The sequence below is a fragment of the Dermochelys coriacea genome, chromosome 12 (assembly GCF_009764565.3).
Source record: "Dermochelys coriacea isolate rDerCor1 chromosome 12, rDerCor1.pri.v4, whole genome shotgun sequence".
NCBI lineage: Eukaryota > Metazoa > Chordata > Testudines > Dermochelyidae > Dermochelys > Dermochelys coriacea.
Genome location: NC_050079.1, coordinates 29,203,404 through 29,226,985, shown reverse-complemented (window position 1 = coordinate 29,226,985; position 23,582 = coordinate 29,203,404). Strand labels below are relative to the sequence as shown.

General features: G+C 37.1%; 1 protein-coding gene across 3 annotated transcripts in view; it reads right to left on the bottom strand.

The window, feature by feature from the left end:
- Nucleotides 1-23,582, bottom strand: part of CDH8 (cadherin 8) — a 206,849-nt gene that overhangs the window by 26,040 nt on the left and 157,227 nt on the right. Inside the window, exons 9-11 of one of the 3 annotated variants that reach the window (XM_038368730.2) lie at nucleotides 15,489-15,610; nucleotides 8,300-8,417; nucleotides 32-156 (exon numbers count right to left, since the gene is read on the bottom strand). In XM_038368730.2, coding sequence (XP_038224658.1) covers nucleotides 62-156; nucleotides 8,300-8,417; nucleotides 15,489-15,610 — 335 coding nt within the window. In that variant the 3' untranslated portion in view covers nucleotides 32-61. Of the gene's footprint in view, nucleotides 1-31; nucleotides 157-8,299; nucleotides 8,418-15,488; nucleotides 15,611-23,582 lie in introns of those variants that run through there. The other 2 variants (XM_038368728.2, XM_038368731.2) reach the window with 2 other exon arrangements.

Genomic DNA, 23,582 nt, shown 5'->3' with positions numbered 1-23,582 from the left:
AAGGATGCCTAAAAGAGGACAATCAGCTTACCAGGTGGCCCCCTTCTTGTTGGCTGGAACATCAGGTTGGCCTGTCCGGTCCAATGAAGCCTTGATTGATCACATCTGGCTTATGGCGGAGGAGAGAGGGGATTTGTCTGGCTGGTGCCCTGCATCCTGAATACAGGAGAGGAGTGAATAAGGTTTCAGCTGGACAGAATAGACATCATGGTCAAAATGTGGAGGAAGTTGGTAGCTGTGTTAGTATTTGTGGATCTGGTTCTGTTATCTGGTACTGGATTTCAGCTAGAACAGAGGAAGATCTTTCTCAAGCTGCCAAAAGGAGGCCATTCTTCAGCCTACAGAGATGGCAAAAACTGCATCAATCATTGAAAGAAAGTGTAGGCAGCAGCCAGGTAGGGTTAAAAGATATGTTTGAAGAAGAAATTGCACGCAGTCCTCACCTGTTCTGTGGCTCCAATTAGAGGTGAGCCTGGAAAGAGTAGCTGCCTACACATGAAAAGAAAGATGGGGCAGGTGGCAGAGCACCAGGTATTGGTGGAAGAAGCAGAACAAGATTAAATGTCCAACGTGGAGGGATTACATGCCCAATACACACTCTGCTACAGTGGTGGCAGCAGGAAAATGCAGATCCCCTGTATTGCTGTTGTCCTCACTACGGACAATAATGGAAACTTCTTTTCAGAAAGACAGCTGATTTCAAATATCACTCAGGTGATAGCATGGGGGCATTACAGAAAATAGGCTATACGTGAGGTAGTAGAGGAAGATAGGAGAAGGAAAATCTCAGATATGAAGGATACATGCTGAGTGAAAGAAACAAATGCTGGATTTTCATTGTTACTGGGATTCTAAATAGATGGGGCACATTCTATGGTTTCTGAATAATGCAGAAAACGTGAATTACTAGCACTGAAAAATGGGATGTTCTAAAAAGTGAAATATGTTATTTACATTACAATATAAGACAACTGAAACTATGCAAACTGAAACACAAGTGTATTTGTACAGTGCCTAGCAATATGACCTCTGGGCATTTCTGCAGTATATCAGAGACTCCTTTGTAAAAAGAATCATTAACTTGAAACTAGTGGCTTGTCTATGACTTAGAGTAACTGTCAAGAAGAGTGTGAACACTATGAAAAAAAAAAATCAGATGTTCCTGATCCCTCACTCTCATCATCAGTACATCATGTTGCTGTTCATATCATGGAGCCACAAACACATCCAACACACTTGTAGGATGACATTATGTTTCAGAACTTCTTCAGTTGTATGACTGAATAGGTTTAAGTCTACTTGCCTAGTTAGTGCTAAGAATGAAAATGTTCACCACAGCCACTGATCCCTGGCAGTTCCCATCAGATCAATCACGTAGGGACTAAGAATGGGTGAACCAATGCAGAACAAACAGATAACCCTGCTCCAGTCTCAATGTCCATTTCTACAAAGTGAACCCTTTTCAAAACTTTACAACTGTCTTCCCTCAAAGACACCCCTGAAGCTCAAGTTCCTCTCAGCTTTTTTCTTGTTCCAGTGACAATAATTTTCTGCCAGTTTTGATAGGCAGCAAATTACCATGCCCTCTGTATTGGCTACCTTCCACTTTCTGACACACAGAGACAGAGGTTAGACATCACCCACATTCCCTATCTAGCCATGACCACACTCCACCCACCTGCTAAAGTGGTGGTGAAGAGCAAGATGGTGGCAACATGCGCTTATCTCTATCTCTGGATCCAGGGTGCTTACGTCTTCTTTGCTCCCCTGTACTGGCGCAAAGTACAAGTCACAAAGCTAGGCTTTTTTTTTTTTGAAGAGTTGACCATGAACAATCACCGACATCTAAACACCCTTGAATTTTGCAAATCTTCTGGATCAAAAACTGAATTTTGTGAAGTTATAGGCCTAGACCTAGAATGTTATCTTTTAACTAGAACTGGTCAGAAAATGCTGACTTGATTAAATTGAAAAGTTTCATAAGAACATAGCTATTCCATTGATTATTTGCAGGAAATTAGTGAAATCTTTTGTTTCAATAAGGTCATAAGATTTAATTTTGACTACTCTTTTTTACATTTATATTATAATACAAAAGCAAAAATAACGAAGTTGAAACAACATGGTTCAACCTTCTTGAAAGGAAATGTTAGATTAAAATGAAATTTTTTGGAATGTTTTGCGAAAAATTCTGAGATTTTGACTTTTTGTCCTGATTTGGGACAAAATGAAGTTGATGGAAGTTCCAAATTTTGATCATCTCTTCTTTTAATCCAGTACAATTAAAGATTGTTAATATGATATTGATAACATGATGTACAGGCTTAGGCCCAGACACTGCAACGATTAGTGGTTTTGGAGTAAGGTGCCGCTTCTGTCAGTGGGTGGCAGACTGTTGCACACATGTTACCTAATAACCCTAGTGTCCATGAAGTATTTTCAGATGTTCAATTATTTAAATACATAGGCATCCAGTCCACTTAGGGCCAAATACTGGCATCTGCCCAGTGAGTAGCACCTCATTATGCAAGCAGTCCCATTGATTTGAGATGTCATAATGGTCTCCATAGCAATTAAAGAAATTCTGACCAGTGGCCTTCCTAGGGCTTAGCAATTTATTTTTTTACATTAATAAAATGCAACTCATACTCTAAGTGCATGTACACACTGACGGTGCTGCAGATAGGACCTGCAGTAAGTGCTTTGCAATCACATCAGTGATTTTTAAAGAAAAGCATGACTTGAGATGTGATTTGGTACATTTTAGAATTGCACTTTGAAAAATATGCAAACCACCTTAATTACTATGAATAAAAATGAGGATAATAGTTAAGCACATTAGAAATATGGAAGCATGTGCTTCCCCTGGAGAACTGCCACTCTTAAATGAAATCTGAGCCAGGGTGGATGACAGCTGGCCACAAAGATTCCTGAGGCTCATATAACACTACAGAAATGGCAGTGGAATATGAGGATTTATAGCACATGTGCATAAAACAATAGAAATGCTGATATTCGGGACATGCAGTGTACATCCATAGGCAGTGATGGGTTTCATAGTGTTGTTGGTAAGCAATTTGTACTAGAGGTTGTCTTTCAAACTGGGAACAGCAAAGAAAGAGCATTCAGCTAACATATCTTAACTCTAAAATATCTATATCTTCTCTCTCTCTATATATATGAACGTCAATCAAAAACACAGTAGGAACTTTTAAAGGCAGTAGAGCCAATGACAGACAGACAGACAGATCGATCAAGGAAAGGAAAGGGAGAACGATACTTAGTGACAGAATCCTGTATTAGCACAACCAGAATTACTATGGTGGGAGAAAAAGCTATTTTGCCATAGATTACCCTGTAAGTATGCATGTGACAAACACTGCTAAAGAAAATATCTGACAGTTGGGATATTTAGATATTTTTCTTTTTGTTTTTATGAAACTGAAGGCAAAGAGATAACAAACATTTTCTGATTTCATATATATTCTGGACATTAGCTTTTAGCATCTTTATTTTGGACAGTAAAATGAGAGGAAACAATCCCAAAGGGGGTTGCATACTTTTTCAGATAATTCATATAGTTTGGAAACGATATCTTATAAATGGGAAGGAATGATGTGGAAAGCAATGTTCAAATAAAGTGAGTGATTCAAGCACAGGATGGCATGTAATGCAACTAGTGCTTGGGGGGGTACATAAGGTATTATTATAACAACAGGATCTTTTACTTTAACCACATGACACGTTGCCTACCAGTTTCAAGTCATCTTACCAAGGAAATAACTGACAGATTAAAATTGTTCAATCCAAAGAGCAAAAATATTGCACTTTTAAGTATTTAAATATTCTGGGAAATATTGTGTACATGTACACACACACACACTGATAACTTTGTGTGTGTGTGTGCGCGTGTGTGTGAGAGAGAGCGCAGAGGAAATGGTGCGATGTAGTCATAAGTGTGAGAGTCTAGATACAATATTGATTGTATACATAATGAGTATTGTACCTAGGCTACCCAGAAATTGAGAATGGCATTTATAACATTTAATTTTGCTAGGAATAAGCTACACCACAGAAAGGTTTCTCATTAGAGTATATATGATGCTTCAATTTAAAAGCAAAGTAAAGAAATATATACTCTTGGTTTTATTCATTACGCTTGCACCAATATTCACTTTGGTCCAGATTCTGGCTCCATCACCCAGCTCAAGTAGCCAGGCTGGGGCAATGGGAACGGGAGAAAGGAGGACAGCTTCCCAACAAGAGCATGGAATATCTGTTGAGCTTTTTCAGGAGCATCAATGTATGCCCCAATGTGGTCCCCTCTGTGCTTAGCAGATTTTCCCTTGCCTTCCACCCTCTGGTGACCCATTATATGTTGCGAGATTGGCTCTAAATGAACAAACATTCTAAGGGTTGAGATAGATTTTGATAAACTGACAATGTATCTGAACATCTATGTTTGCCTGGACATCTTACAAAATCAGGTTTTCACCTGAGATTATTTTCAGCATTTCTTGCTTTGGAGGCAGTCAGAAGTAATGCAAGAACAGCATTACTCATGGTATTTTATACATCCATGCAGACACAAAGACATGCAAAAATTAGATAATCACTTCACTCATAATTAGCAACTGTGTGGCCATATAGCTCCAGGTAGCCATGGGATCTGTCCTTGACTCACATGGTTGGGTACCTGGACTGATGTTGCTACATGATTTATAAGGTTGGGTAACCTGATTATGTGTTAACTGATGGAGAGAGAAGGATTTAATGCTTCTGGCCAGTTAACAGAATGATCAGTTCTGCTTGCATCACAGTTCTAGAGAGTGAGCCTATCTTTCAGTTGGTTTTCTGTGGCCAGCAGCTGCACATTTTGCTAAATTTAAAAATTACCAACCCATTCAGTGGCACCAGAGAGAAGTGAAGTTTTGGGCTGAGACAGAATGGAAGAAAATCATTGCACATTGTTTGTTAACAGATGTTCTAGCGAGATTCATGAGGTTCCTGATAACTTTTCTAGTCTAGCCATCAGAAAGGCCGTAGAGATCCCAGTGAGTTATTTCAGGGTGTCTTGTCTATGGAAGAGATTGTAAATATGCAAATTTACTGGATAGAAAAGACAAAAATCTTGTCATGGTGCCTGTAAATCATTTCACAGGAACAGAATGTAGCTATGAACACTGGCCAATTTCCGTGACACAATGTATTCTTTGGGTGGCGGGGGTGGAGGGGGAGGGTTTTGCTAGGTGCAAATGAAGGCCCAACATTATGTCAAAAGATAAATTAAAAAAATTTAGTAAAAGCAGGTTTTAGCTATTAGAATATCACTCATCACCTGTGCAGCACAGTTAAGACAGTTCACAAATTGTTAGATCACCTAGTGACAGTCTGGAAGGCTTAAAAGTCATATTAGCCCAAAGGGGATGAATTAAAGTTAATTGATAGTCAGAGGTTTTTGTAAGTATGTTACGAGAACAAATTCAAGCCAGTACTACTATTTAGCCTTTCTTTATTATTTGGGCCAGAAAATATGCCCCTGTCAGAAACAAAACTACACAGCTTTGATTTCCACAACAGATGTCAATCTGCATTGGTTGAGTACTAGTGCCAAGAGAAGAGATCAATTAAAACTATGGCTTCTTCAAGTGCAAAGGTGTCTGCCAATCCCAAAAATGCCAGTGCAGCACAAAGGAAGCAATATTAGAGGGTAAGACAGTTTCAGAAAGACCCTAGAGAAGTGGGAGGTTTTGCGCAGCATTGTGCTTCACAGAGTATAGAGAAAGGCAAGAAATGCTCCAAAAGAAATTAAAAAGCATAAAGAAAATGAAAACACAAATGTAGTAACTTTATAATTTAAAAAAATGGATTTGTTGGTTAAGAAGTCACTGAGACACATTCACTTAATTCCACATTCAGTAATTAATTAATTAAATTAATTACTTCACTTGATTCCACATTCAGTAATGCTCGGGAAATACTCTAATAGTCACCAAAGCTATTCCTGACTTGCACTATTACACCAAAAGAAGAATTTGGACCAATTAGTTGAATTTTATAGGAACAATAGAATAAATTCATCAGGCATAATTGGTCATGCTGATTGTGAAGAGAGAGAACATTTTAAAAGTCATACTTAAGCGTCGATGATTAAGTGGCTTGACTACGTAAGGAGCCTTTATGGCTCTGTCCGCATAGACCCTGGGAGTAAGTCTTGTAGCCTGGGTGGACAGAGTTCTGTTTATGGAGCTCGCACTAATATGCTAAAAATAGTAACGTGGATTTTCCGGCTCATGCTGGAGCTCAGGCTCTGTAGCCAAGGGAGGGGGGTGGACTTCAGAATCCATGAGCCAAAGCAATGTCTACACTTGTATTTTTAGCATGCTCGCCTGAACTCCACTAACATGAGTCTGTATAGACATATCCTCTGTGACATGACACGTTGCCTCACCTAAGCTATATTATCCCGATTTTGAATTTGGTAAGAGTCCTTCCTGTACAAGGGAAGATTTGTTCTAGCAGATAAAACTAGGACTATTTTAACCAGGATAACAGTCTTGATAAAAAACATGCTTAAAGGGTGTATATTATAAGTATGTTTAAAGGGAATAATGTTATTAGACACAGAAAGATTAATGTAACTGTATATCCTCACATGGAATTTGAGAAAGTTTATTCCTCAATGGGTGTGAATTTGTTATTCAAAGAAAAAATGTAGTGGATTTATTATGATTATGATGATGATTATTATTAAAATGTTAATTACAAAACAGTATCTCTGTTGTACACAAGAGTGGGATGTCAAAAAGAATATTAAGGCTCCACTTCTTCTCCCTACTAGTCAATGGGAATTTTGCCATTGACTTCAGTTGGAAGTAAGAGTGAATCTTAAAAGGGTAATAGATTGAAGCAGGAAGATTAATTAGTGGTCTGAGCAGATAGTCTATGCTCAAAAAAGAAATGTAAAAACCTTTGTTTATTCTGTCGTGCTGTGGAAGGCAATCCACTGTTTATGGGAGCTTCATATTTAGGGCACTTAATTCACACTGTGTTCTATGATTTTTGGATTATGAAGAAGGTTTTTTTAAGTCACTTTATTTTCTATAATAAATGTACCAACTAAAGAATAATGGCACTTTCATTATATACACACACACACACACACACATATACATACACTTAGAGTGAATAGTGCTACAATAAACATATCCAAAAAGAGAAAGCCATAATACTTTTAAATGGCTTCAGAAATTTATTTTTTAAAAGGCCATATTTATCAAAACAGTACCAACATACTTCACTGGCTGCTACAGCTAGAATAACAATTGGTATGAAAATGGTGTTTTCTTATTAAATGTTTATACATTTCCTTTACACACACACAAATAAAATTTCATATTAATACTAACAAGGCTGACTAGCATGTTTTGATTTCCTTCATAATCATTGCACAAACATGATATAAAAGAGACTGAAATACAGGATGCAATATTATGAGAAAGGAAACCCTTGCCTGACATACAAATACAGAGGAATGCACTGTTTATAAAATTATTGTGATCATTTCCAGCTCTCTCACTATATGACCTTCAGGTATAGCTGTGTGCCAAGAACAAAGGATAAGACGAAATTTATTACTCAAAAAAAGTCAAATGGATTGAATTTGTTTTTTTCTCCCCCCCCCACCACGAATGCATTCCTCTTCTATACTGTTACACAATGAGACTGTGCCCTTCCAGAAGTGCTATAAGACAGCAATTCTAATACAAAGTGCCCTTCAAGACTTTGCTGATCTAATAGTTTTCTCGTCCTAGTTAGAACGTGTCTAACTGTAGTAGTTCAGAATCTGTACACAGACACCAAGCTGGCTTAAAATGTGTTTCCCTTTGGGGATTTAGTAAACATTTAGTTAGATTTCCTGACTAGATGTGAGCCAACATGGGTTCAATATTTATCAAGATAGGTTTAACCACTTATTTTACAATCTCTCTCTCTATCTCTCTGATATCTCAAAATTAAGAAAAGTAGAGTACACATTAAATCTCTCCATTCAAGTTTTATGTAACCCAATGAGTTATTTTCTGGATCTAAATTCTGTTTGCATTTTAGTTTTATTCTTATCTATTGTACAGATATTGGAAATAGTTGAAGATGTACAATTATGATATCATTACACAGATAAACCACATTCTAATCGCTCAAGGGACAAATTGGTAAAGTAAATGGAAGTCAACCAAGCAACACAAAAGAGAAATAAAATAAGTTATACAGTGCCATACTATATACGTTTTATATTTACCTTCATTTTTATTGATGGTGAAATTCGGATTGTTGACCATTTCAGGAAGAAGACTATACAGAAAAAAATGTCCATTTTTAGGATCGTCTTTGTCAATGGCACTGACAGTTTGAATTACCTGCAATAGAAAAAGGTAACAAAATCGACAGCCTCAACATAAGTTCTGTTGATCAACAGCAAAGGTTTTATAAATTAACCTGCTAGATATAAAGATACTGAAAATCTGCATTAACTGTTGAAAAGGACATTCTTTATTATTCAGTATACATTCTGATTTCTACTTTCAGAGGTGTAAGAACCCCTCCACACACCTAAACTTCTATGTGGACTGCCCAGATCTTATAGAAATGTAGGGCTGGAAGGGACCTTGGGAAGTCATCAAGTCCAGCCCACTGTGATGAGGGAGGACCTAGTAAACCTAGACCTCTAACAGGTGATTGTCCCACCTGTTCCAGTGATGGGGATTCCCAAACCTTCCTTGGAAGCCTTATAATTAGAAAGATTTTCCTAACATCTAACCTACATTTCCTTTGCTATAGATTAAGCCCGTTACTTCTTGTCCTACCTTCAGTGGATATGGAGAACAACATTCCCTTTTATAACAGCCCTTCACATATTTGAAGACTGTCTTCAGGTGCTCCAGCAGTCGTCTTTTCTCAAGATTAAGCATGCCCAATTTTGGTAACCTATCTTCATGCGCGGTAGCCTCTGAGGCAACTCTGACTCCTGGGCGACTCATGGTTTGATATAGCTTTGCATCAGGATGTGCTTAGAACAGTCCAGCCATAAAACTCCCTTACCACCATTCTTTTCCCCCTGAGCTGAAAAAAGTTCTTAAAAATGTACCTTTTTGTGTGAAATTTTACATGTCTAATATCAACCTAACTGTGATGTTTTTAAATTAGAAGAAAATCTGATTGGCCATTTCAGAATGTATGAAATTGCAAAAACAATCAAAACCTTTTCTTCTTTTAATAAAATGCTTAACAATTCTTGTGGAACCTCCCCCCCACCCGCCGCCCCGCACAAAACTAGGATTGATTTAACATATTAAACGTAGGATGCTTTGCACATTGTTCAGAACATGACATGTTGTTATTTTAGCTAAATTTGGTGGGGAGGGTTGTTTTTAAATAACAAAATTAGGAAAATTTGGAAATCAACTGCACTTATTCTGCACAATATCCATATTCAGTGGTGCATACGGAATACTAGCACTGCAGGTACAGTTGCTGATCTTCCTCCAAGCCAAATGGGATTGCAAAGAACAGGGAAGAATAGAATAAGAATACAGCACTTCCAGAAAAGTAGGAGAGGGATTTAATGAGGTTTAAAGTTTGGGACAGACTTAGTTGATTCCAAATATTTCCCCATCAGAAGAAGTGTAGACAGGGAGAGATAGGGACCTAGACAAAGGTCTTAGGGCCTGATACTACACTCTTGAACAAAATGGGAATTTTGCTGTTAGCTTCAATTGATGTAGGATCAGACACTTAATAAGTATTATTTAAATTTTCATTTCCCCACTGAAATCAATACAAATTTTCTCTTCTTGTTTTATTGCCAAAAGCATCAGACCCTAAAACAAAAAAATAAACAAACAAAATCCCTCATGATAATAACTAAACATGTGCAAATTCATCCTGGGACAAATATATTTTAAGAGTCACAGCAAGTTCCAATTAAAAGAAAATAACCGTATGTTTGGATATGGTCTTACTCGTGAGGAGGAACTTGAATGGGCCTGATCCTGCACAACTTTCAAAGTTAGCTAAAGATCAATATTTCAAATTTCAAAGTTTCTGGCATGGAGGAATAACCGCTAATTGCCGTTAGTGAGAGAGAATAGCTTGATAACATAAATATCTATCACAATGCATATATTATCATATTCATGATCATTCTCTTCACTACTATTTATTTTATATATATAGGGCTAACTTTTACATCCCTCCACTTGCAAAGATTTAGTTGCCATAACTTCAAATATATAGTGCTCAAGGGGAAACAAAAATACCTATAAAATAACCTAAAGTAGCATTTCACTACATGAAAAGTCTCCCAATTAAATAATTTTATCAGAGGACCTCCAAGGCTAGAAGCAAGTGTTGTCTGTCCCACTGCAAAGATGGAATTTTCCCTTTTCCAGAGGTGTTCAGTTCCAGTTTCTATCTCTGCGGGTTTGTAAAATATCAGCCCTTGGCTCTAGCTCAGGACTGAATATTGCTGATCATGGTGTCTTAAGGCAGTGAAGGTTGGAATAGAATTCTAGTTTTTGGAGGAAACAAAACGTTGTGCAAGGCTTTTTTACTTCTTTTTTTAAACTGACTTTTTGAAACTTGTTGGAGGTGTAGAATGTTAGTGGAAGACATAATGGGGAGATTATTTAGCATGCAGAGTGAATTTAGGTGCTCAAGTGTGTATGATAAATGCAATTTATCACATGGGTATGCAATTTAAGTATCTTGCTGGTTGCTTAACTGTAGTTCTTTCCAGTGTTATGTGGGGGAATTGTTTCTAATTATTTCTCTCCTTGTCCAGGGTTTCAATGAACTAAAAGTCACTAGCCAGCTACCATAGTGCCATGAACTTTTCAGCTCCCAGAAACTATGCAAGATAGTTCAGGTCATTATTTAGATTGGGAATCTTTGAGAAGTGGAATCTGTGCGCACATAAATTGTTTTTTTTGTGAACATATTTGATGCTTCTCAATCTCCTATGAAACTTATTCCTTACATTGAAATTTATTCTCACCCACATGTTACCAATTTATTTTTTTTATAAATACATAAAAATATAGTCAAAACTTAGCATTAACAAAATGATACAATTATTATTTTACTAGCATGAGTCAAGAATTTAAGAGTTAGCATTCCCATAGCAACCTTACTCTACTCCTTTCTGTGTATGCATTACAAAAGGATTTTCTTCAGCATATAACATATGTGCCGTAATATTAACTGCTTTCTGGGTAACCTGTCCTCCCGTTTCCTCACAGGATTTTCAAATGATTCTGAACAGCACAATAAGTAACTCCACAGAATAAAATTGGTTCCATAAAGGATAGTTTTAAAACCTCTGACTTATTGATGCATATATATCAGGTTGCTACCCTTAAGATTGCTCAATTGCTTGACATTTTTCCACATAAAATTTCAACCTTGATTTTCTGTTAAAGTTTGTGCATGTGATTGACTATGTACATGTATTAAGGAAGAGAGCACTAAATTAACACCTTGCCTAACAGGCATATCTGAATTGAAATGAATAGCAAAGGTATCCCAGAGGACCGCACATGGCTCACGAAAGCTTATGCTCAAATAAATTTGTTAGTCTCTAAGGTGCCTCAAATACTCTTTTTGAGAATACAGATTAACACGGCTGCTACTCTGAAACCAGTTATATTCTATAACCCTATATTACATTCCTGCAAAGTCACAGATGCCTAAAATTATAGCATTCCTAGAAGAGTATCAGGATAGTAATAGTGAATGCTTTGGAAAGGTAAGTAGCAAAATCTTGCAAATATAATGTACCTATCTCTGTATGATTTTAATGCACAGCATAATTTTTATATACTCAAAACATACCAGAGCTGAGCAGCATTATAGAGTATGGTTTTATGTGATTACAAAACTTTGCATTGGTAGAAACTGGGAGGAAAGGCATTCTCAAAACTAAAGTCTAGTTTCTACTATTTGTAACCCTCCCCGTGACTAGAATATCACAGACACCAAAACTTTCCCAGAAAGTGCACTGTTGAGGCACACTTTGGGTTACAACTGAACTATCCTGCAGATTCACAGAAACATAGAAGTGGACCCCTGGTCTCTGCAATTGTCTCCATGACTATGCAGCTAGAGCCCAGCTTCACCAGTAGCATGGTCTTCCCATCATTACATGGGACCGGTTGACACTGTACACTATTAGTACAACTAAGTAGAATCAAGTTAGAGACAAAATGTCTCAGAAAGTTGTATTCTATTTTAAAGTAGCCTGGCCCTAAGGCCTATGGGCTTTCTGGGTCTACAGTAATTTGAACTTTGTAGTAGCAAGGGATAATATCAAAGGCATAAACTGCTTTTCATTCAGTTGGAAAATGCCTTGACAATAAATCAGATGTTTTCCCTCAAAAAGACATTTTTAGTACTTTCCTGTTGTATGTAAAATGTACAAAGAGCTATATGCATACATGTGCACACACACTTTTTCTACCAGCTTTGAGTTTTGTATTTTGCTGTCAGATTCAGAATAAAAAGCAAAGAAAATTCATTTGGCAATATTATACGTCAACAGTTTTTAATACATTCTGTCACGTCACCAGCAGCCGTGCTTGCCACTCTCAATTATATCAGGACTCAAAATAGAACACTTAGCAAACTGAACTGTAATAGATGGTTCAGTCAATATATTTAGGGACTGCAAATTAGGTTTTGTAAAAGGTTCAGATATAATCTTTTCCCTTAAGGTGATTCAAATTCAGTTTGAACTTAGGTTTAAGTTAAACTGCAAATGTAAATATACTGATGTAGCATAAAGCAATCACACCCTTTCTTCACATGCAATGATGCTGCTTTAAAATTTTAAACACACAGATAAATTAGAATTTAGATACTACATATTACAGTCACTTTCTCATATTAACCTTCTTATGGCTTGGAGATATAGCATTATTTCTACTTCAAAATGAAAACCTTGGCTTGTAAATATGTTTACTTGCAAAATTTTTAACACCGAATACTAAAAGAAGTAAAATATCAGCCACTGTATTTGCTGAAAAGAAAAGGAGTACTTGTGGCACCTTAGAGACTAACAAATTTATTTGCGCATAAGCTTTCGTGAGCTACAGCTCATTTCATCAGATGAAGTGAGCTGTAGCTCACGAAAGCTTATACTCAAATAAATGTCAGGTTTCAGAATAGCAGCCGTGTTAGTCTGTATTCGCAAAAAGAAAAGGAGTACTTGTGGCACCTTAGAGAGTAACAAATTTATTAGAGCATAAGCTTATCCGATGAAGTGAGCTGTAGCTCACGAAAGCTTATGCTCTAATAAATTTGTTAGTCTCTAAGGTGCCACAAGTACTCCTTTTCTTTTCAGCAAATACAGGCTAACACAGCTGCTACTCTGAAACCTGTATTTGCTGAGATTTTGAGATGAGCTGTATGTTGCATAGTATGACACTGCTAATTTAGAACTTAGTCCTGCAAGTTACAGTGCAATGGTGGATACTCGCACCTGCCCTGGGGCAAAAAAATGGAGAATAAGGTGCAGAATCAGGGCCACATGCCCCACTGTGGGAATTAGGAGGATCCACTATTTCATAGGATTTTCTGTCTCTTCTCTTACTAATGTTTGTGGTACTCTGATATTACAGTGATTAGAGTAGTATAGAGCTGGTTATATTTTTTTTATACAATTTTTTCATGAACACTTTAAAATGTTAAGTGATTTTGTCAGTGTTGTTACTGGTTTTCCACCAGCTGTTTGAGTTTAATTTAAAATTTTGGAAAAAAACACATTTGTGATTTTTTTTCACCCAACTCCAATGTGGTACAAATGCTGAGCTAGATGGATACTAAAACCACTTCAGATATATCTTTCTCATTTCAAGCTACGTCTAGTACATGCTCACATTTTGAGAACAGTCACTGAGCCTTAGATCAGGATGTAATCATTAGCAATAATACAATATTAGAAACAGAGCTTATGGGGATCTAAAATTCACTCTGAAATTTGGGAGTATAAATATCAATATATTATCTGGAAAGAAAATACCCTCTAAAAGGAGATTTACAATAATCTTATCTTCAATGGTTATAAAGAATGTTTACTACTCAAATGATGCATGTGTGACAGTAAGGGGAAAAAGCAGCTGAAAGGTCAAAACATGGATCTTTTACAACAATCAAATCTTGGCACAAAAAGGTTCTAAAACAGTACTACTAAAATAAAACAATTTCTGATTATTGTCAGGTAAGATGTTTTGGCAAATAGTGAGTTTAATGCCTACCACCCACATGAGGCACAAGAATAGTTGGATTAACAACTGTAGTGTCATGCTGTCAGCTGCTGTTTATTTAAAATTAAAATGTCACTACCCAGAATAAATTATGTAGTTGAAAAACAGTGGATTTCTATAACACAGTACTTCACAAGCTGGACAAAAATGATTACATTTCATCCATTCTGTATCACTTTATTTAAGGTTATGTCATATCACTGATATTGTATGTGATGTACTCACCCTTAACTCTCTATACTTCTGTCTAATGAAGGACACATATGAAAATGCTTGGAGGTTTGGTTTTCTTTGAAGAAGTCCCTAAAGGTTAGAATTAACTTCTTAAACGTAACCAAATGTATCTGACCTTTTTGAAGTCTCTTGCCTCTTCTTGGCATGCATCCTTCTTCTTTCCTCAATCCATAGTCCATTTCACCAAACCACAAGAGGCACATCACCCACCAAGTCTCTCTCTGAGACCACATTCCTGAACCAAAACCTTCCAAAACTCTAGCCATACCCATTATTAAAGTCCCTGGTTTTGGTCCCAATTGTGACACAACTTCAATGTTTTATTATACATTCTGAGGTTTCCCCTTCTGCCCCATAATAATTCACTTCCAGCCACAAGCGAAACCTGAGAACTCTAGAGCAATAGAAGAAAAAAACTGGCCCAGAAAAGACTGCCAAAGTACATGAGATGGATATTTATAAAGCTGAGAATCAGGAAGAGGGAAGGTCTTCTAAAATGACCTATTTTCACCTAGCATACGGTTTGAGTTAGGCCCACCATAGTTTGACATTTGAACAGAGATTGAAGCAGGATCATAATTTTCTCCAAATCAAGGACAAGATCTTGTTAGATGCTGTTGAGCTCCCTGAACTCCTACTGAAGTCAATGGGAGTTTAAGGAACTCTGCACCTTACAGGATCAGGCCCCAACCTACTTATCTTTATTTCAAATCTCATCATTTTGATTATAAATAAAGTAATGAGGTTTCTCCTAAGGGGTGACTAATAATAGCTCAGACATCTGCAAATATTTTGAGATAAAGGGTGTATTAGCTCAACATTACATTCCAGACAAAATCTTGGTAATTTGGAGATACGATACAACTCACATTTGCTGACAGATTACGGGGAGAATTTAGAAAAATAACACAGCAACAACAACATGGAGATATTTACTTGTCCAGGCTTCCCATTCTCACATAAAAAGGCGTCATGCTCTGATGCAAACTCAGGAGCGTTGTCATTTACATCAAGAACTTTGATAGCAACAGGCACTCGGGATACTTGACTGTGGTTCCCTAAGAGAAGAAAACATAGCATAAAAGGTAAGAATATTTCATTTGGGATTGATGCCATAAAGGGCACAAGATATAAACACTTCCATATAGAAAGTGTCCTGTGCCCATTCTCAATCTTTGCTTAATTGGGGTGCTTTCTTCACAATGGATTATATAATTGGAGCAAAAGATAAAGATGAATAGTCAGTATTTACTGAAAGTAGGGAAAAGCAAATAAATCCCTATTGCAAACAGTATTTGTTGTTAGACCTTCTCAGCCTAAATTGCTAGATTTTTCTCTGATGAAGTTTGTATTGTTTTATTGATAAAGTCCATTATACCATGGCAAGAGAAGGCTGTAAACAACATAGATTTATTTCTTTGTTTATCTTTGGCAGAGCACTGTGCATTTTACTCTATTAGTTGTTTTGACTGCACATCTATTATTTCTTCATTGCAAATACGATTAATGTTGAGACCGAATTGGAGAGAGATGGGTTGGAGGCTTGACGTCGACGATACTGGATATTACTTGAGCTTATTAAAGCACTCCGATTCATTTATTGTTGACCAGAAAAGTGGCCTATGAACTTCTTAGTTTTCTGAAATAAAGCACCATCATTTTTAATATTAAACTATTTTGCATAAGGTTCATCAGTGTACATTGCAAAATAATCTTGTTCTTTACCGCTTTGGAAAGCTGAGCTAAAGCAACAATTGGAGTTCTACTTTGACCAAAATTTACAGACCAGTTTTATTGTCCTCTCTGAATTAGAGTGTGTATGTGTGTGTGTGGTTGCATGTGTGTTTGTGTGTGAGCGTGTGTGTGTGCATGTATTTTAGAGACAATTAATAACTTAGAATATCTGATCTTAGGACCATTTTCTCTAAATAGCAAATATATGTTTTATTTAAAAGAGTTATTGTCCAAGTGGCTATTATAATGGTTAGAAAAATGTTATAAACTGTAATAGTATTTCAGTAGCCTAATGCTAGCTCCATTATCCAGCTATGAATCATAGACTCATGGAAGTGTAGGACTGGAAGGAACCTTGATAGGTCTTCTAGTCCAGTCCTCTGCACTCAAGACAGGACTAAGTATTATCTGCACCATTCCTGACAAGTGTTTGTTTAACTTGCTCTTAAAAACCTCCAATGATGGCGATTCCACAACCTCCCTACGCAATTTAATCCAGTGCTTAACTACCCTGGGAGGAAGTTTTTCCTGATGTCCAGCCTAAACTGCCCTGACTGCAATTTAAGCCCATTGCTTCTTGTTCTATCCACAGAGATTAACAAGAATGACCGCCCTGCACCTTTAAGGGGGCAGGGGGGAGCGGGGAGGGAAATGTGTCTGGCTGGCCGAATGAAGGGAGCAATACTTTATGGCTGTTGGGGGAGTGGGAGATGAAAACTGCTGCAAAAAGGGTCAGCATGGTCGCTGACTCAGTTGCAAGGAATACAGGGTTTAAAAGGGGCAGCTTGCATCTGTAGCCTCCCTTTTTACATGGACCAGGCTGAAGAAGGACCCACCCTTGCTCCCTTTTAGTTTTTACCTGCTGGGGGGCATTACGCTAGCCACTCCTTTTTTAGGGGGGCTGGGAAGGAATTTTTCTCTTACCACCAGATTGGCTTGGGTGCAGTTGTTTTATTTTTCACCTTCCCCACAGCGGGTTCAGCAAGGGCTCTGTTCGTACACGGCAAGATGAGTGGTAGGCCGTATGTTGCAACTCATTATTTAAGTGTTGGGCAGATATCCGGTGCAGGTACTCCATAGGGAAGGTCTACAGTAACCAGATAAATGGCTTGGAAAAGGACTTAAAGAGATGTTCCTTAAAGGAATGAACAGGGGGTGATTGGGGACGCCTATGATTGGTACGGCAGGGAGCCAACCCCCCATTCTTATAGCTCATCTTAACCCTCCTACAAGGGGGCAGGGGTGAATGATAAGCCCTGGCAATGGATTTGCTGGAGGGACCTGGATGGAAAAAGAGGGGCAGCTGGTAAAAGCTCCTGGGTGATTATGGAATAAGCATGGGGTTACCTGCACTGTACATTTTTATCTGCCAAGAAGTCCCAGATATCTAATAGAGTTGTGGCCTGATTAAACGCATGTCAAATATCTCCTGTCCTTCTTTCAGCATAGCCAGACAATTATTTTTCCTCCTCCTTGTAAAAACCTTTAATGTACTTGAAAACCGTTATCACGTCCCCCCTCAGTCTTCTCTCCTCCAGACTAAACAAACCCATTTTTTTAAATCTTTCCTCTTAGATCATGTTTTCTTTATCTTTAATAATTTTTTTGCTTTTCTCAGGGCTATCTCCAATTTATCTACATCCTTCCTAAAATGTGTCACCCAGGACTAGATACAATACTCCAGTTGAGGCCATATCAGTGCAGAGTAGTGCAGAAGAATTACTTCTCGTGTCTTCCTTATAACACACTTGCTAATACATCCCAGAATGATGTTTGCATTTTTTGTAACAGTGTTACACTGTTGACTCATATTCAGCTTGTGATCCACTATGACACCTAGATTCCCTTCCACAGTACTTCTTCCTAGGCAGTCATTTCCCATTTTGTATGTGTACAACTGATGGTTCCTTCTTATGTGGAGTATTTTGCATTTGTCCTTATTAAACTTTATCCTATATTATATTACCTTATTTTATATCATTTTTTCCAATTAAGTATCAACACTCTGAAGAACTGCCTACTACGTGAGTTCAATTCAGAGCCTATCTCAGGCAAAACTAATTATCCTGAGCAGAAGTTTTGCCTGAGTAAGTACTGCAGAATCAGTTCCTGTCAGGAAATTGCAGGTTAAAGAACAGGCAGGTTTTCATGATAATGATGGAACTTTAATTAATAACTATATCAGATACCACAATATTAATAAGAATAATATTTCCCTCTTTTTAGCACCAGCCATTCAAGAACCTCTAAGGATGTCACACATGCTATTTATTTATCAGACCATTATCATACCCATTATAGGGCAGGTAAACTGGGCCACAGAGAGTACATCTACACAATGAGCCTCAGCCCCTGGCAGTGAGCCACAGAGCCTGGGTCTATAGATTCGGGCTCGTGGGAGTTGGGCTACTGTGCTAAAACTAGATGTGTAAACGATATAGCTTGGGCTAGAGCTCGGGCTTCGAAGCCCAGGGCGGGGATTCTTGCCCTCTGTATAAGTGTTTCTAAACAAACTCCAGGCAGGTGCTTCCAAACAAATGTTAATAAAACCTTTATACTACACCACAGTACAACCCATTCTAGCAATGCCACATATTTTATGGGGGGGTTGGAATTACTGTACACAAGTTTTATGGAGTTTAAAAAATAAATACTGGGATTATCCTTTATGTCCCTCCACCTGTAACCCGGTTTCCTTAGTTATCATGATTCTCAAAATACATTGCTCAGAGGGAAGAGGCATTACCCTAAATACATTCACAACACTTCTAAAAAATTTCTGAAATAACATAAAAGTGTCTACTTAAAGATTCAAAAGTATGATATCAGCAAACCTTGCAGGGTTAGAAGCAAATGCTTGGTGTCAACTGGAAAGCTTGGAACATTCAATTTCCAGTTATATAAGGTATGAGGGTTTTCTAGATATTATATCTTAAATGCTTAATGCTTGAAGCTGCTCAGAGTTAGATAGCCTCAGAAAAGTTCTAGGGGAGATTGTCTCTGGACAGGATAAACTTGTTCCATCAAAAGGTGCATGATAAATGCAATGAATCAAAGTTTCATAATTTATCACATTCATAATAACATTGCATTGATAATATGTACACATTCAAAAAAGGTTAATATACAATTCACAAAGCCAAAACATTTTAAGCACATTTTCTTTATCTTAACTTTATAATATATAAAAAAATGAAATGTTTTGGCTTTTCAGAATTCGTAGCACTAGTGTCACATTTAAACACTAAAGATTTACTTTTATCTAAATTAAAGAAACAATGACAGTTCAAATTTTAAATATATTACAGAGGAATGTAATTAATTAGATAAGCGTCTAAAGAAATTACTCATGTCCCTTGTGACTGCCCCCAAAATGTTTGTCTTTCAAGTGAAATACAAACATTATATTTAAATATATTATAACTAGAAAGTTGATGAGAGTTAATTAAAAAAATAATTTACTAAACACTACAGAGAGACCCAACTGGTTTGGAAATGCTTGTTATTTGTGTTCTTCAGACTACAATGAAATAAACTGTCATTTAAGAGAATGAGAGAGAAATTTACATTGATCACCAATTTTTGTCATTAACACTATGAGCCACACATCCTTGTTATCACCTCGAACACTGCATTGTCTTTTCACTTATGTACATTGCTTTCCATATAAGTATAAATCAGAACAAATAGCTATTAAAATAGTGAAAACAAACTAAGAAATACTAAGACATGTAGATCTACACTTGGATTAATATAGGATGAATACAAAATAGTTAACATTTCTTTCATATTCCTATTTTGGCACTTCCAGCATACACCTCTTTCTCTATGGCAAAGCACTTGTATGCATTTTATCAGACTCTCAAGTTCAAACCTGTCTGTTAGCTATAGTCCAATATTCTTAGAATCCTCATTCCCTGTTACATATTAGAAAAGCTTTACAGAATATGATGGGGGCTATTTCTCCCATGCAGCTAATGGATTGTTCCAATTAGTTACTCTGGTGCAAAACTATTAAAGGCAATGAGGTTGCACAGGTGTCATGACATCACTAAGGTAATGGGATACAACAGTTTTCACAATGGGCCTAATTTGGCTTCTAAAGATTTTATTACTGAGGAGGAGGAGGAGGATGCACAACAAGAAAAGGCCCAGCTTGAGTCTTGCAACCTAAGGGAGTTTGTAGGGCTGTCACTTAAAATAAAATAAATAAAATAATGACTTTGTAAATTAAGTATAATTGATATGGATATCAATGATGTGAACAAGGACTCCCACAATGCAATTTTTAGCAAGTCTCTTTTAAGAGCTACACCTTAAAGACCTCATTTTCTGTCCTGGTAAGGGCACACCCACTTGGTATTCTGCACAATTGCCACAAACATGTAATCACAATAATTGCACTGTACTTGCAAATTAGGTGCATACACATGGACATGTTGCTTCTTTCCATGTAATTACAGAAGTCAACATTGCTGCCTGTGATCTGCAGACTCTGAATACTTCTGAATTGGCACTGGTGAAAGCAGCCAGACTTCCCACTGTCTAACAAGATAGACATCAGGAAAGGATGCAACAGTGTAAAAGAGTTAGAGGAACCAATTAGTGATAAGTGAATCAGAAAATATTAGAAGGCTCAGCTGAGTTCAGATCCACAAGTTTAAAGGTTTACCTGAACCACATGTGTCTGAAAAAAGTTGCACTAGAAATTTAATGAAATGTTATTTTATTCCAGCACTGTCTGGACGTGAACCTGGAAATAAAGGTCAAATCTGGCAGTCATTGTTCAGGCAAACTATCCATTGATGGCAAACTTGCTCAAGGAAGGACTTAAAAGGGCTCCAGAATTTGACACAAAGTACAAAGAGATGAGAAAATTAGAACTTGCCAAATAACCTAAACTTTTCCAAACCTCCAAACATGATCTTTTAGATTTGTTTGAGGACAGTGAGTTGGTTGTTATAGCCAAACAATTTTGCTGACACATTGGGAAAAAATAGATATAACATTTTAATTTAAAACACCACAGTTCAATTATTATTGTTGTTGTTTATTAATATTTATATCTCTGGAGCACATAAGGGCCCTAACCAAGATACAGAATAGAAGACAGTTTTGCCCTAAAGAGCATACAATCAAGACAAAATGAACAATGAAAAGCAATTTGCTAAAAGTGCAACACTTGGTACTGAGTGTAGTGGGTAGTACCATGAGTAATTGGTCCCTCTGAAACACTATAAGCCAAGTTATTGGCCTTCACTATGCAACTTATGAAGTAGTGCAAAGCAGCTGTAAAGCTGCCATGAAGGGGTAGCCAAGGATTCCTCCACTGCTGGAACAGCAGCCTTCATTCAAAGTCCTAATTTAGTGCATAGAGATGTACACTTTAATATTTCCTTTATCAAAGTCTATTTTTGTTTGTTTAAATAGATTATCAGATTACATCAGTGTTCTGCTTAAATAGTAGTAAACTGTGTTGTATTTTAACTAAAAGCAAGCAATACCTAAATACAAAAAAAGAATCCTGGAAAATTACAAGCTTTTTGTCATCAAGTAGCTTGGAAGTGGCTACTCTGAATTTCATGCTCCTCTGGCTCGGTGAAACTTCAAGTATAATAAGATTTTAAATTAGAAATAGGAGAACCCAGAGAAGTTCCAGTTCTAATACAGAAATCAAAAACACACAAAATCTAAACTACTGATTAATGAATAAACAAACAACCCCCTCAAAACAAAACAACCACCAAAATCAGAGTTTCACATATCTATTTTTTCAAGCTCAACAAGTTGCATTTAACAGATCATTTTCCTTCACCATTCTGATAGTATCTGATGGGTCTCATAAAATAATCTACACATATGATAAATTTATTCTGTTTGACTTTACACTCCCCCCTCCATGTATTCCTTTATCTGTATAACACTGTACCCTATAACAACTCTTTGCCATATAAAACTGACAGAGCCAATCTTGATAAAAAGGGATGCTATTATGAAGCTGAATTTTTATTTAGATGGTACATTCCAACTGTGGAAATACTACAACATAGATAATGTGTCCTTTTGTCTTGAATGCTGCATAATGCCCTGATTTTAACCGGACCTGAGCACCTGAGACTAACTATGAACTAATTAAGATAAGCCCTATCAGTCTACAACTTTCCTATTAAAAATAATGGACCACAATGGATTCTGAATTGGAAAGTCATATTAAGGAGTGGTAATTTTTGAAGAATTAATACTACAAGAAAAGATTCCCTATTTGAAAAGTATGGGGAGATACTGCCATTGAGAAATTACCAAGAATCAGTGTAAATCTACCAGTACATAGGGAAAAGGCTGCTAGAACATGCTGTTCAGGAAAAAGATCATTGGTTCCAAATTAATGTTCCAATGGTATTTACCTTCAGCACACCTAAAGAGATGTATTATTGGAATACAGATTAGAGGGAGTATGTGGAAAAGAAGAATGCTGAGCACATTTTTTGAGCCTGTCCTTTAAATCATTCTTTGTGGGGAAAAATAAGGATGATTGAAAGCATTGTCTGCTTCCAATGGGTTCTTTAGTCATTTTCCAGGTAAAGGAGATAAATAACTCAAAAGGAAATTTAAATTTTTATATTTATAATAACACATTGACATGCTGCCAATTTTTTTTTAACTGTGGACTTTTTCAAATATTTGCCAGTGATGCATGCTAGATAAAATATTCTCCCTTCTGTTCCTCATCACCACCACATATCCCAGATTCTTGCCAAACTATGTCAACTCTGATATGGGTGTGTCAAGGACAGCATTATTTCCTGGCTGATAAGTGAGGTGGAGTTGGGCTAGGGGAGTAGCCTTGGCTTTTGGTGAAAGCAGCTCCAGCAGCATGGATGGGTTATGTTTTAAGGGTAACTTACTTTGAAACTAACATTTTTCTTCACAGGATCCAGCTGCCAACTCTGCTAATAACATGGCTATGGGTGTGTCTACATAGGAGCTGGAAGGTGTTAATTCCAGTTTAATGAGGCATACCTGTGCTAGCACTGATCAAGTGAGTGCGCTAAAAAAACCCCTGCAACTGTTGCAGTGCAAGCAGCAGGATGGGCTAGGCACCCCAAAGTATCTATGGTCTTGGAAAAATTCGTATTTGGTGCAGTTACACGTTCCAACTCTATCGTAGACATACCATAAGACAGGCTGATGTCAGCTAAGCAGTGTACCAAGACTTGTGAATGGTGATGGAATGGTACCTAATACTTTTGCTTCACTTGACCTTCCTCATACCCCTTCTTTTCACTGCTCATAAGA